This window comes from Bufo gargarizans, chromosome 3 (assembly GCF_014858855.1).
Source record: "Bufo gargarizans isolate SCDJY-AF-19 chromosome 3, ASM1485885v1, whole genome shotgun sequence".
NCBI lineage: Eukaryota > Metazoa > Chordata > Amphibia > Anura > Bufonidae > Bufo > Bufo gargarizans.
In genome coordinates this window covers 46,214,340-46,230,175 of record NC_058082.1, presented here as the reverse complement: position 1 = coordinate 46,230,175, position 15,836 = coordinate 46,214,340, and the positions used below count along the sequence as shown (strand labels likewise).

General features: G+C 45.9%; 1 protein-coding gene across 1 annotated transcript in view; it reads right to left on the bottom strand.

Moving 5' to 3' along the window:
* GUCY1A2 (guanylate cyclase 1 soluble subunit alpha 2) overlaps window positions 1-15,836 on the bottom strand; it is a 252,799-nt gene that overhangs the window by 72,183 nt on the left and 164,780 nt on the right. The window contains exon 5 of the mRNA XM_044284756.1: window positions 13,141-13,626. Coding sequence (XP_044140691.1) covers window positions 13,141-13,626 — 486 coding nt within the window. The remainder of the gene's footprint in view (window positions 1-13,140; window positions 13,627-15,836) is intronic.

The window sequence follows — 15,836 nt, the reverse complement described above, 5'->3', positions numbered from 1 at the left end:
GGGGCCCGACGACTGCTTCGGCCCCATGGCTTCGGGGGCCCGACGACTGCTTCGGCCCCATGGCTTCGGGGGCCCGACGACCGCTTCGGCCCCATGGCTTCGGGGGCCCGACGACCTGCTTCGGCCCCATGGCTTCGGGGGCCCGACGACCTGCTTCGGCCCCATGGCTTCGGGGGCCCGACGACCTGCTTCGGCCCCATGGCTTCGGGGGCCCGACGACCTGCTTCGGCCCCATGGCTTCGGGGGCCCGACGACCTGCTTCGGCCCCATGGCTTCGGGGGCCTGACGACTGTTTTCAAACCTGCTGGGCTGATTGCCTGGTTGGTTGTCCATCTGTGCATCTAAGCTGATTTGGCCCCTATGTATCGCATACATACCTGCTTCCCTAATTTCCTAATAATCCATGTTGATCGCTCCATGTTAATCCATGGCTTCGGGGGCCCGACGACCTGCTTCGGCCCCATGGCTTCGGGGGCCCGACGACCTGCTTCGGCCCCATGGCTTCGGGGGCCCGACGACCTGCTTCGGCCCCATGGCTTCGGGGGCCCGACGACCTGCTTCGGCCCCATGGCTTCGGGGGCCCGACGACCTGCTTCGGCCCCATGGCTTCGGGGGCCCAACGACCTGCTTCGGCCCCATGGCTTCGGGGGCCCGACGACCTGCTTCGGCCCCATGGCTTCGGGGGCCCAACGACCTGCTTCGGCCCCATGGCTTCGGGGGCCCGACGACCTGCTTCAGCCCCATGGCTTCGGGGGCCCGACGACCTGCTTCGGCCCCACGACCTGCTTCGGCCCCATGGCTTCGGGGGCCCGACGACCTGCTTCGGCCCCATGGCTTCGGGGGCCCGACGACTGTTTTCAAACCTGCTGGGCTGATTGCCTGGTTGGTTGTCCATCTGTGCATCTAAGCTGATTTGGCCCCTATGTATCGCATACATACCTGCTTCCCTAATTTCCTAATAATCCATGTTGATCGCTCATTTTATGTTTTGACCGCAAACTGGTCCGGTTCGCCCTACAGCATTATTGTCATGTCTTACGCAGATATTTCGTCTTTCTTTAATTGTTCATGCTTTCGTTCAGGTCCTGCCAGAGGAAGAACAAGTAGGGCAATTCGCTCTAGCATTTCAGTTTCTGATCGTAGTCGATCATATCTTGTCAACCAGGTCCCCGCGCAAAGTCTTTGCCTTTTTACCACGACCAGGAATTCATTTTCGCCAGTAGCTTCATTGCATTGCATTCCCTCATGCATGGGAGGGCATAGACAGAATCTTGTATATTATGGCTTCATAGCTTCTTGCCCCACTAACCTCCGACTCCCTACAACCACGTTGAATCGGATTTTGGACAAGGTCCAGCATTTTCTCACGGTAGAAGATTCAGATAGTAGGTCGGTCTTCACGTCTCAAGCGTAAAAACAATTCTCAGGGGCGCACAGTAGAACAACGCGCGGATAGCTGTTGTCTGGGTAACTATTCAAGGATTCTCTTCCTATCTACATGGTTCTTTTTGGCCCTCATTCCTGCATAGTCTAGGCAGTTAGGCTTTGGTCCCACGATCTCCTGACGCTAGGGCATTGCCAGTACTCGCACTAGAACCAAACTTTACAAGTTTCAGTTGGTTTATTTCACAACGTATTCTCGGTCCTCCATTCCGATTTGGTGCAATATCCGCAATATTGAGCATCATGTCTCTGGCCTTGTCATCCACAAGATGGGTTGTAGGTTTCCTACTGGTCTTGCCTCACACACCCCGAACTTTCGCTCTAGATCCTGGATGCCTTGCAGTTGGCTTGGGGATCAGTTGCCATTCAAATTCCTTTCTACCCTACTTGGCTTGGTTTTTGCCCACTTATAGGCCTACCCACGATCATGGCTTAGGGCACACAACAAGCCATTTAGTCAGGTCAGCTAAGACACGCCTAGCTGGGTTAGGTTGTTCCCGTTGTTTTCTCCCTAGGGTTCTTTGGATACCTCTTGGCCGTAGCCATGACCACAAGTTGGTAAGGCTGATTAGTCAGCCTGCATTTGTGGGAGGGGCGGAGGCTCTTCATATACGAGCCACACCCTCACTCACAGGTGTGTGTTTTCAGGTGCCCCACCCTCCCTCCCTTATCTTCTCATTTCCACAGGGTATGCCCACTTATAGGCCTACCCACGATCATGGCTTAGGGCACACAACAAGCCATTTAGTCAGGTCAGCTAAGACACGCCTAGCTGGGTTAGGTTGTTCCCGTTGTTTTCTCCCTAGGGTTCTTTGGATACCTCTTGGCCGTAGCCATGACCACAAACACAATTACTATTTTTTGAGTTTTGTGTCCACAGCACCCACACAGATCCTATGTGTCTCTATGGTTACAGACTACAAACTAACCTTGTGTTGTCTGATCCTGTAGTTACATTCCCTTCGATCTTCTACTTATAGTGTTTCAAAACTACTAAATGTATATACGCTCGGAACAGGCGTCAGATGCATGGGAGTGGGACTGTAGGGTCAGACTATGCGAGGTTCACTTAAAAATTTGCTTAAAAAGTTGCAAAACTTTCTGTGGAAAGCCGCAATTTTTTCCACTTTGCTGCTCTGCAGTCCGGTGAGCAAGGACATCACTTTGCTCTGCACCCCTCCCCCATTCTTGACATAATACAGGAATAAAGGGGTTTTCCGAAATTTTGATACTGATGACCTATGCTCAGGAGTCCGACACCGAGGAACCCTGCCGATCAGCTCTTTGAGAATGCACCGGCGCTTCTGTGAGCGCCGCGGCCTTTCTGCAGCTCACCAAGCACAGCGCCTTACTTTTGATCGTGGCTGTGATTGGTATCACGCTCAGCCTCATTGAAGTGAATGGGGCTTAGCCATCGCCTTCTCAAACAGCTAATCGGTGAGGGTCCTAGGTGTTGGACCCTCACCGATCAGATACCAATCAAAATCTCTGAAAACCCCTTTAAGTGTTGCTGATTTTCCTATAAAAAAAAAAATGAAAAAATGTAATTTATGATATAACACATGGGTGCACACGATATTGAAGGGCAGCTTGTAGATTTATATCAGCATGAATACATTTACTGTACTGCAGCAGTGGCCAATCAAGCTAATTGGCTGCTCTTTCGGAGAGCTATTACCCAAGCTATCCCGTCGCCCTGCTGGAGAGACACATTATGCAGTTTAAAAAAAAAACTCTTAAAAAAAAACAGCACTTTATAACAGCAGCAATTCATTCCCTCTGACACTATAGTACAAGGGGGCAGAATTCTTTAATTCTCTTGTCACAGAAGGCTTCAACAGTAGAATCAATAACTAAATGGAAGCAACCTCTCAGGATCGCTTCCGATTGGCTGCAGGGCGGGCGGGAGGTTTAACTTACTGCAGCTCTGCTCTCCTCCTCCATTCTGTGTCCAGGAGCGAGGAGAGCAGCCTGCGTCGGATCTGTGCACAGCAACCCCCTTCTGACCGTCCACAGTGCCATCTGGCACTAAAAGGTACTTTAGGGACAGGTTAGGGAAAGGTTAGGTTAGGCAGGGATATTCAGGGAAAGTTTAGGGGAAAAAAATAAATAAAAATAAAGTTTCACTGTTGCATCACCCTGATCGGGTGTCTGGGGTCCACACAGGGCCGTCTTTAATATTGATTGGACCCCGGGCAAGAATTTACTTGGGCCCCCTGGATCCCGCCTTCCAACACCCTAGCATGCAATCACGCCCTCCACCACAACACACACAAATTGTTTTTTTAATCCACACATCTGGTAGAGTCCAGTGAATGACTGTAAATACTTACTGTTCTGAAGACTCCAGCGGCTCAGGATCAGTGCTCTGGGCTTGGCTCACCCGGAACTTGGCTCACCCTAGCGTTGCAGTGCATCCGCGTGACGTCACAGTGCGTGGCATATGCAAAGGGCAGGGGAGGTCGGGAAGAAGAGCAAGCAAGTAAGTCCTTCACTATGCGAGCCATGCCGCTTGCATAGTGAAGGATAGGATCGGGACACAGAGCCGACCGAGCGGAGGTAACATATTTTATGACGATGTCATTGAATTTTATGGGCAGCTGCCCCTTTTTCCCCGCATTAAAGACAGCCCTGATGGGAGATCTGTGGATGACGTACTGTTATGGGGGTTCTGTGGATGACGTACTGTTATGGGGGTTCTGTGGATGACGTACTGTTATGGGGGATCTGTGGATGACGTACTGTTATGGGGGATCTGTGGATGACGTACTGTTATGGGGGATCTGTGGATGACACTGTTATGCGGGCATCTGTGGATGACACTGTTATGGGGGCATCTGTGGATGACACACTGTTACATGTGCAACTTTGGATCATGCACTGTTATGGGGGATCTGTGGATGACACACTGTTATGGGGGATCTGTGGATGACACACTGTTATGGGGGATCTGTGGATGACACACTGTTATGGGGGATCTTTGGATGACGCACTGTTATGGGGAGATCTGTGGATGACGCACTGTTATGGGGCAACTGTGGATGACATTGTTATGGGGGATCTGTGGATGACGCACAGTTATGGGGGGATCTGTGGATGACGCACTGTTATGGGGCAACTGTGAATGACGCACTGTTATGGGGCATTTGTGGATGACTCACTGTTAAGGGGGGAATCTGTGGATGACACTGTTATGAAGAGAATCTGTGGATCCCCCCATAACAGGCAGCCTCCTCTGACCTGTAGATTTTTACATTGCATACTGCAGACCGACCCACTCCCCAGTCCTCTGTTATATTGCTGCTCCCCCCTCTGTATGGCAGATTTGGGCTGTTTGTTCCCCTTGTCCACGTTGGCCGACCTACCTGCCCCCTCCCTCTCCTCCTCCTTTGCCTGGGATGTCATATTTGGTGGGGCCTGTCTCTCCTGCTTCCCCAGAAGCCCCCCAGCATGCAGACCCCTATGATGCTCCTCAGCCTGGGGCTGGTCCACTCCCTAACCCTGCAGCTCCCCAAGTTCTTCTGGGATGGGGTCTCTCTCTTTTCCCGGGGACAGTGGACGGAGGCCCGGGATAAACTTTGGGGGGCAGTGCGGAGCCTTCAGGAGGTGCGGAGAGACCGGCTGAGATGCGGAGATCAATGTGGGCTCCAAGGGACTCAACTGGAGGGGGCAGTGATGGAAAGGGCCGAGTGCCTGCTGATCTGCGAGCATCTGCAGATGGGGGAGCCCTCCCGTTACCTGCTCTGTACTACTACTCACTATCAAAGTAGCGTAGCAGGCAGGCAGGCCGGCCGGACGGCAGCGTAACGTCACTCACTGCGTCATGTGCCTGCTCTTCCCAATTTATTAATGAAGCGACGCGTGACGAAGTGAGTGATGTTACACTGCCGTCCATCCATCTTGCTGCGCTACTTAGATAGTGAGTAATGTACTAGTACAGCCAGCGGGGCTCAAGAGGCAGCTGTCTTGTGCCCTCCAGTAGCAACTGGGCCCGGGGCAGCTGCCCCTTTTGCCCCGCGTTAAAGACGGCCCTGGGTCCACAGTACAGCTGTGTGACCCTAGACCCCCCCAAGGGGTGTTGCAGCTTGCCCTCCCCCCGCCCATTTTTTTTTTTTTTGCCTTTTTCTGGGGTTTTTATCTTTTTTTATTTAGCCTTTTTTTTTCTGTTAGGTTTAGGGCAAAGTCCGCTAACACCCATGCCCCCACACACACGCACGCTAAATAAAGTTTTCCACGCACGCACACACACTCCCCTATGGCGGAGGAGGCATACGCCCAGCTTGCCTCTGACTATAGCGATGATAATGAGCCCCCAAGGCGGCGGAGACGCCGCCAGGCGGAGCAAGGGGACCGCAATGCCAGGGACCCTGTGGCCCACACTTGTACGAGACTCATTTTCTGACAATATGTTCCCTCTAAGCGTGCGAGGTATGGCGTGAAGCTGTACAAACTTTGTGAAAGTACCTCAGAGTACACTTACAAGTTTTGTGTGTACGAGGGGCGAAATACCCGTATTCAACCCCCAGAATGTCCCCCCACTCTGGGTGTTAGCAAGAAACTTGTGTGTGACCTTATGCACCCACTGCTAGATAAGGGTTACCACCTGTACGTGGATAACTTTTATACTAGTACCCCCTTGTTCCAGTCCCTCACCGCCAGATCCACGTCCGCTTGTGGGACCATGCGGAAAAATCAACGCGGCCTTCCTACCCACCCCCTACAGGTACCTATCCCCAGGGGTGAGACTCGTGCCCTTACCAGTGGAAGCCTGTTGCTGGTCATATATAAGGACAAGAGGGATGTCCTTGTACTGTCCACAATTCACGGTAACGGCATCACCCCTGTCCCTGTGCGAGGTACCGCGGCAAACGGTCCGCAAGCCCGATTGTATCGTCGACTACAATCGGTATATGGGAGGAGTCGATCTCTCTGATCAAGTCCTCAAGCCATATAACTCCATGTGCAAAACCCGGGCATGGTACAAAAAAGTTGCGATCTACTTTCCCTTTACGCCCTGCCATGTGCCCGTACAGTAGTTTACAATCACATATGGGGTGTTTCTGCAAATTACAGAATCAGGGCAATAAATATTGAGTTTTGTTTGGCTGGTAACCCTTGCTTTGTTACTGGAAAAAATGGATTAAAATTACAAATTTGCCCAAAAATTTAAATTCTGAAATTTTATCTCCATTTGCCGTTAACTCTTGTGGAACACCTAAAGGGTTAACGACATTTTTAAAATCTGTTTTGAATACCTTGAGGTGGTTTCTATTATTTAAGCCTCACAAAGTGACTTCAAACCTGAACTGGTCCTTCAAAAGTGGGTTTAAGAAAATTTGCTTCTAAACTTCTAAGCCTTGTAACATCCCCAAAAAATGAAATGGCATTCCCAAAATGATCCAAACATGAAGTAGACATATGGGGAATGTAAAGTAATAACTATTTTTGGAGGTATTACTATGTATTATAGAAGTAGAGAAATTGAAACTTGGAAATTTGCAAATTTTTTAAGATTTTTGGTAAATTTGGTATTTTTTTATAAATAAAAATGATTTTTTTTTACTCCATTTTACCAGTGTCATGAAGTATAATATGTGAAGTACAATATGTGATGAAAAAACAATCTCAGAATGGCCTGGATAACTAAAAGCGTTTTAAAGTTATTCACACATAAAGTGACACTGGTCAGATTTGCAAAAAATGGCCTCGTCTTTAAGGTGAAATGTGTCCTTAAAGGGACACTGACAGGCCCAATAAGCATATTTAGCTATCTATATGACTGCACAGGTCTTCTAATGTGTATTAAAATCATATAAGTATACCCCCTGTCCACCTTATAAATACAGTAAACTCATGTTTTATAACCTGATAGACTCGTCTTCTTTCTGCCCAAGGGGCGGCGTTTCAGCTTCTCTTGCGCCCAGCCAGCATCAGCCCCAACTGCTGTTTTGAAGCGCCTCCCAGCACATCAATATTCACTTCGCTGGGCGGCTTCTGCTGTCCCCGACGTTCCGAGATCCCATAGCTTTCTACTGGGCATGCGCGGGATCTCAGAACATCGGGGACAGCAGAAGCCGCCCAGCAAAGTGAATATTGATGAGATGGGCGGTGCTTCAAAGCGGCAGTTGGGGCGCGGCTGGCTGGGCACAAGTGAAGCTGAAACACCGCCCCTTGGGCAGAAAAAAGTAGACGATTCTATCAGGTTATAAAACATGAGTTTACTGTATTTATAAGGTGGACAGGGGGTATACTTATATGATTTTAATACACATTAAAAGACCTGTGCAGTCATATAGATAGCTAAATATGCTTATTGGGCCTGTCAGTGTCCCTTTAAGGGGTTAAAGGAAAACTACCTAAGAACATATTAAAGGGGTTTTCCAACAAATTCAACATCCTTTAAAATAATCCTGTATGAAAGTCTCTGTAATTTTGTAATATGATTTTTTTAGCGCTATTGTTCTTTTTAAATAGCTGGGTGAGAGGGGCTATAAACTAGCTGGGCATTGTTAGGGGCAGTGATCGGGGAGTGTCTATGTAACTAGGTGGGTGGGAGGACCTATAAAGTAGCTGGGGGTTGTTAGGGTCACTGATAGGAGAGTGCCTGTGAACTCTCTTCTTCCATTTATTGATTAATTCAAAACCATGTTAAAAAATAATTGCCTCTCCACACCCTAAAATTGGTGTGCCGCCCTCGCGTTTGCGATAACTTCCAATGAGTCTTTTACATCGCTGTAGAGGAATTTTGATCTATTTTATTTGTGGAATTGTTGTACATTTACATTGGTTTTCACTCATGAACTGACTGTTTAAAGGGGTTCTCCGGGAATGATTTAGGAGTGGCCGAGTTAAAGTCCTGACTTGAATCCTATTGGTATACTGTGGCAAGACCTTAAAGGGGTCCGAAAATGATTTAAAATGGCCACAGGCAACAATGTGCGTAGGAATGGCCACAGGCAACAATGTGCGTAGGAATGGCCACAGGCAACAATGTGCGTAGGAATGGCCACAGGCAACAATGTGAGTAGGATTCGTTGCCTTCACTTGCAGAGCTGTATAGGGGAGCGAGGGGGCGAGGCCTCACTGCCCTGCCCTGATGGTAATGATGCGATCTGCTATGATATACCATCATGGCTGAGCAGCCTGACAGGAAAACTCCCCAATATGAAATATATGTTAGTGCCAGAGCGCAGTGTGTAGTGAGGCCCTTTGGCTGCAATAAATATTCATTGCAGTAATCCTCACACAGATGCTCCCTAGGGCTAGAGCAGTGATAGGAGGGCGCACCCGTTCTTCCTACTGGGTACGCTCTTATGTTGGGGCCCCTGCCTGATGCTAGTTGGGTTGCCCTTGGGTTGTAGGATTGGTGTGGATGCAAGGTGGGAGAAGTAGGTGCTATGGTCGCCGAATGGTGCTAGAGCCAGTAACCAGGCCAGATGTAGAAGATAAACATCTCTCTTTACAAAAGTGCAGAATGGGAGTTGCAAACAATTCTCGGTGCAACTCTTCCTAAATGTATGGATAAACGCCAGGAAGGGGATTGTAGTACTCCTTTCCTCTATCTCTCCAAAGCAGGAAGTGTTATACTATATACTGGAATCTTTAATGAGAATCTATGACCATTTTCTAAAGAGCATTTATGAGATGACAATGATATAATCTGCAGGTATGATAATTACAGAGCCTTCCATCCTGATTGCTCAATAGACATCACACGGTCGCTCACAACTAGTGTTGAGCGCGGATATTTGAATAGCGATTTTTTTTTTTGCTAATATCAGCACTTCGCAAATTCGCGAATGTTTCGAATATAGCACTATAAATTCGCTATTTCGAATATTCGTTTTTTTTTTGTTTTTTTTTAAGCTGATCAAGAGCATGCCAAGAGTGTGCAAAGCAGTAATCAAAGCAAAAGGTGGCTACTTTGAAGAACCTAGAATATGACATATTTTCAGTTGTTTCACACTTGTTTGTTATGTCTATAATTCCACATGTGTTAATTCATAGTTTTGATGCCTTCATAGTCATGAAAATAAAGAAAACTCTTTGAATGAGAAGGTGTGTCCAAACTTTTGGTCTGTACTGTACATGATACGGTATCATAAGCCAAAACCACTGGAGAGTGCATACAATATGGTCATTTTACAAGTATAATAAAGAGCAAAAAAAGCAAGTGTTAAAAGTGTAATACAAGCCAAAATAACGTGCAATACATAAAAAAATGATACAGACCAAAATTAGCACCTCCACAGGACACCCCAACACGTGTTTCGTGTCAGCTTCCACCCCTGAGGAAGCTGACGCCAAACATGTAATCAAAACTGTTCAAAATATTTGAATATTTCAATAAATAAAAAATTATTGCTCAGGTGAAAACATTTTAAACTGGTCTCCAAACTGGAGCTTTATTATAGATATTGCCTTTAGGCTAACTGGAGTTGTTTTATGTATGCAGTCTGTAAGGGTTAATTGTTATTCCTAGTTCACGGTTCTTTTCGGAAGGGAAAATATTTTCATCCAGCTAAAAGTAATAAACATGGGAACTGCAATGCTTGTGCTCCCGAGAGGGAAATCCTTCTAACTAAACATGGGAATTCAGCTAGTCGAGAAAAGAGCTGGAATGCTGGATCAAAGACGCCATTGCATCAGGATGCAAATTGTGTCTCGTTCCCATACCACTGTTCCATGGGGGGAAGGGAGGACCTACAAGATCTAACGTTGTGTTACTGTACATTGCATACCATACTTTTATCTTTTCCCATTTGGAATACTACTACATAAAATATTGTATAAAGAAAATGCGCCAAAAGTACAGTGGCTTGTTTCCATGCAATTCAGGTAGTCCATGTTTTAGAACAGGTATGCTCAACCTGCGGCCCTCCAGCTGTTGCAAAACTACAACTCCCAGCATGCCGTAACAGCCTACAGCTATAGGCCTACAGCAGGGCATTGTGGGAGTTGTAGTTTTACAACAGCTGGAGGGCCGCAGGTTGAGCATGCCAGTTTTAGAACATCAAGATACCAGCATTTTGGGATTTCTTGATTCTGACCTTTAGTTAGTCGTTTAGTCATCTGGACCTGGGTGATGTCTGTGAGGTCTTTTCTTCAGTAACTATCTGCATACGTACTTAGGGCTCATGCACACGACCGTTGTTGTTTTGCGGTCAGTTTTTCACGGATCCTTTGTTCCGTATCTAAGTTTTTTTCCCCACTGATTTAAGTCCTCTTCCGTTCCGTTATTCCACAAAACATATCCATATGGTTTCCGTATTTGATCAGTGTTTTGTGGATCGGAAACGGAAACAGTAACTTATTAATCACCAAACACATGAGCAGTAAGGGCTGGGCATAGCACTTCTACAGTATGGATCCGCAAAATACGGATGACATACGGATGACATACGGATGACATACGGATTGTGTTCCGTGTGCATTCCGTATTTTTTGCGAACCCATTGACTTGAATGGGGCCTCGGACCGTGATTTGCAGACAATAATAGGACATGCACTACTTTTTTGCGGAACGGAAATACAGAAATACGGAAACAGATTGCACACGGAGTACCTTCCATTGTTTTTGTGGACCCATTGAAGTTAATGGTTCCGCATATGGTCTGCAAAAAACCCGGAACGGAAGTAGAAAGAAAATACGTTTGCATAAGCCCTTAGGCCTCTTTCACACGACCGTATGGCTTTTTCAGTATTTTGCTGTCTGCAAAAAATGGATCTGCAAAAAATACAGATGACATCCGTGTTTTTTGCGGAACGGAACAGCTGGCCCCTGATAGAACAGTACTATCCTGGTCCGTTATGCGGACAATAATAGAACATGTTCTATCTTTGAACGGAACGGGAAAAAAGGAAATACGGAAATAGAAGGCATACGGAGTACCTTCCGTTTTTTTTGCGGATCCATTGAAATGAATGGTTCCATATACAGTCCGTTTACGGAATGCAAAAAATGGACCATAAACGGAAAAAAACACGTTTGTGTGCAGGAGGCCTTATACTGAGATTGCTTGGACAGTGCTTTATGCATAATTTGACAATGGGACACCTGTCAAGCATTCATACACCACGGTTGATGCATGTGCTGATGGTCAAAGATCAGATTTCTGACATTCGTGATTTTGCCAACAATTTTTTGGTTTTGACCTACTGTAGTAGTACCAACATTGCTGATGGTACTGACGTACCTTGTGGTCCTATGTTGTCTTTCTACATTGATGACATTTTGGTCTATATAGTATTGGTATCAACACAACCTGCATTGGTACTATTTAATCTCTCTGGTACCATAATAGCTAACTGTGCTTAAGGCCTCATGCACACGGCTGTTGTTTTGGTCCGCATACGAGCCGCAGTTTTGGCAGCTCGGATGCGGACCCATTCACTTCAATGGGGCCGCAAAAGATGCGGACAGCACTCCGTGTGCTGTCCGCATCCGTTGCTCCGTTCCATGGCCCCGCTGAAAAAATATAACATGTCCTATTCTTGTCCGCGCTTTGCGGACAAGAATAGACATTTATAGTGAAGGCTGTCCGTGCCGTTCCGCAAATTTCCGAACGCGCACGGACGCCATCCGTGTTTTGCAGATCCGCGATTTGCGGACCGCAAAACACACCACGGTCGTGTGCATGAGGCCTAAAGTTTAAATTACTGGGGACTCTTATATATGTCCTATCGGGTTATGCTCCAACAATAATAATCTTCCCTTATTTACAAAGTAATATTAAAGGGGTTGTCCAACCATTATATTTAAACTGGCTCAGAATGCTGAAAAGAAACATTTTTAAAACAAGTTTTATATTTACCTCACCGATCCTCTGATGATCCCTGGATCTCCTGTCAGTCTCAGCTTGATGGTCTCTCTCGACACACACAAAATGACCGCTGAGCCAATCACTGGCTCCAGAGATGACCCAGCTCCAACAGCAATTGGCTGAATGGTCATCTCTTGCATTTCTAGGGGGCCCAGGAAGCCAAAGCTGATCAAGCTGGTTGAATATGATTGTTTTTTTTTCATGAATCTATTGTATGCTGATACTGTGTCATAACTTTGTCCTCATTGAGATATTCCATGTTGGATTCTCATATAAAAAAAAAATTATATATATATATATATTCACGGTGGAGGTTAAACTTTTTTAGTCTATAGTTTATGGTTCTGTATTTGATGTTGTCAATGGCAAATCTCAGAAAACTGAGGTATTGATAATAACATAATATTTATGGCTGGCTTTGGTCTTAAAGCTAGCAATCCAAGTTCTTTGGGGGCTGGTGGACCCAAATGGTCCTTTATTCATAAGACAAATAGATTATCTTGATAGCTCTTTTTTTGCTGAGATGAACAGCAACGGTTATGCAGAGATTCTCTGCCCACCATCTTGGCCAAAATTCAATTTAAGCAACTGGTGGGCAATACAAGCAGGCCACTCTGCTTGGGCCAGTGGTGTTAGACACAGTGCTTGAGCTGTTGTGCATATCTTGGACACAAGTTAAGAAAAGCCTAGTTGTGAATCTTGGAGGATCTTTACTTCAACCATTCATTTCAGGATCCATATGTGTATTCAGCTATGACCTACAAATGTAGTAAAGCTATATTTTGTATGAGTCCTTCAAATTTTAGATTTCTTTAAAAAAAATGCATTTCCACAGACTATCTCAAAAATACAATGAGAAGAGTAAAATTCTTACCTTATAAATGTCCAGGAATCCACACTGATGGTCAAATCTAGTATAGAGTTCATTCAACATACTAATCACTTGCATTGGTGTGCACTCTGCGCAGACAGCTGTGAACCCCACAATGTCAGAAAAAAGCATTGTGACATCATCAAATTTCCTAGCCTCCACAGTCTTCCCTTCCCAAAGCTGCTGCGCCACATCTCCTGGAAATATCGAATAGAGAAGATCAACTGTTTTCTTCTTCTCTTCTTCCAAAGCTTGATGAGTTTTTTCCAAAGTGTCTTTCAATTTATCCATTCGCTTTTTAAGACCATCTTGAGCTTTGGCCTGCTCACCAACTAGAATGACATCACGGGTGGCATCATGGATTGGGATATCAGAAAGATGCAGGCCTCGTCCCATCAGTTCATCCAGTTTGTCGACACGAGGAGAGCCCAAAAAGAGGATAGAATTGGATTCAGGGACATGGATCATTTGCCCTTTTACTTCCATCACCTGTGATAATGACAAAACATAAAACACAGTTAAAAGACTATTACATTTCTAAATGATCATGTTAATGATGACCTGATATACTACTGCAGTACTAAGAAAAAGTCTAATTAATCTCATTCCATTACAAATGTGACAATAGCTACACCTACCACTTCATCATCCTTATCTTACCTTTGCAGAAATCGTTTAGATCATCACATACAAAATTTATATTGTTTCATCTATTAAACACCCATGAAATCAAGTTAATCTTTACAGATGGAACAATCAATGTCCATTACTGAAACTCGTTTCTGAGATGACCACTCAAAATTGTATTGAAAAAAGGTCTTCTAGAAGAATAGTCTCCTCAAAGGTTATGATGAAACTGAAAATCTGTCACAGACACAAACTTGCTACCATGATCCTTTGCAGTAAGGTAAGCAATCAATAGTCTGAACATGTTGTGAGGACCCTCATTACTTTGTAGATGAAGAGAAGTAGCATCGGCAGTAACCCAAACCCAGGGGTATCTGCAATTGTTTTTTTAGATGTAATTTTATACAATGTTATGTTCTGCCATGTACTCCAGCAAGAAGAGGAAATGTTTGCAATGGTTGGAAGTAACAAGGCCCTGTTTTTCCCCTCTTGGTAGGAGTGGGCTGGTCCTACATCCTGCCAGGAGCGTAGTTTCAGAGTAGAGAGTGTGGTGGAAGGAAGCTTATGCTTGAGCTCCTACTTCATGAGCCTGATACTATTCTTCTGTGAGATACTTACTCCAGGAAGATTTCCAGAGTCAAGATAGAGCGTTTTCAAAAGCTAAAGCAGAGCCATCAGAGTGACCCACAAGAATCAGCTTTACAGACACTGCTGCTGGTAAGGGAAAACAGGTCAGACACCCACCACCTAGAACAACCACCAGGCCATACTAACTTCAAGCCTGTATTGCACAGTGGATACCAATATCCAAAAGTGCCTGCAAGTGCCATTAAATAGCCATCCAACCAATCACCATACCTCCTCATCTAGTGCCACAACTCACAGCACATCCACTTAAGCAACAGAAAAAGGATCTTAGAGCACTTGTTACTTTTTTGGCCCTTCTTATCATCATTGAAGGATAATTGGTCTGACCTATGCTACATGACAAAGTTTGGTCAAACTATTTTATTGTGCATGGAGCATCACTGGAAGTGGCATAGTTTATGGTAAAGCTCTCTAGTTTACTCTACCATGCACATGGGGGCAACATTATATAGAGGACAAGAGGCACTTACAAAGAGTATTTCTCCTCCTACAAAGCTTTACTGCCTCCTTTCATCAAGCTATTTCGGACACTCAGATGAGCGTGAGAATCAACCAATGTAGCCTTGTTCCCACCAACAGCAAACAGCGGAAGACAGAGGATTTGCTCCCATACATCAGGCCAGCTGGCATCAATGGTTCCTGAGAAACATCATCTTTTTGCCCAGGGGCCTTCATCGACCTTAATCTGGCATAGACTGGACTAATCCCAAACTGGATACATTTATTTGCTAAAGAATGGCTTTAAACTCAAGAGGTTTTCTTGGATTCAGCAGGCCCCATAAACCCACCTTATATATACTGTATATAGCCCGCCTGTAGAAGAAAGTTTGTAATATACCACTTACTGTCTTAAAGGGAATCTGTCACCTGGTTTGACCATATTAAGCGGTCACCATTGCCATGTTTAATAAAATACCGTATTTCCTTCAGTGGTTTTCTTTCTTCTTTTCATGCTTTCATTTTGTTGAAAAAGCTATTTTTTGTATTATGCAAATGAACCCCGAAGGTGCCCAGAGGGGCGTTATTCATCACCCTTTGAGCCCAGTAACACCCCCCTGCAGTGCTTAGCCCACCTTAGTTTAGAGCCCAAGCACCCCTCCTCGTTATGCAGTATCATCCCACAGCCTAGTTTAACGGCTACATCAACTAATTCATTCAAGCCACGCACCTGGAATCTTTAATTCGTCCGTCTGAAATCTCGTGCGGGCGCAGTACCGCCTACTGCCTGCGCCTGTGCAATCCCAAAGCTCCTGAGGGCAACAGCGATAAGAAGACGTCACTGAGCTCGGCGCATGCCCAGTGACACTTTTGAGGCTGTTGCCCTCAGGAGCTGCTGGATCGCACAGGCGCAGGCAGTAGGCGGTACTGCGCCCGTGCGAGATTTCAGACGGACGAATTGAAGATTCCAGGTGCGTGGCTTGAAA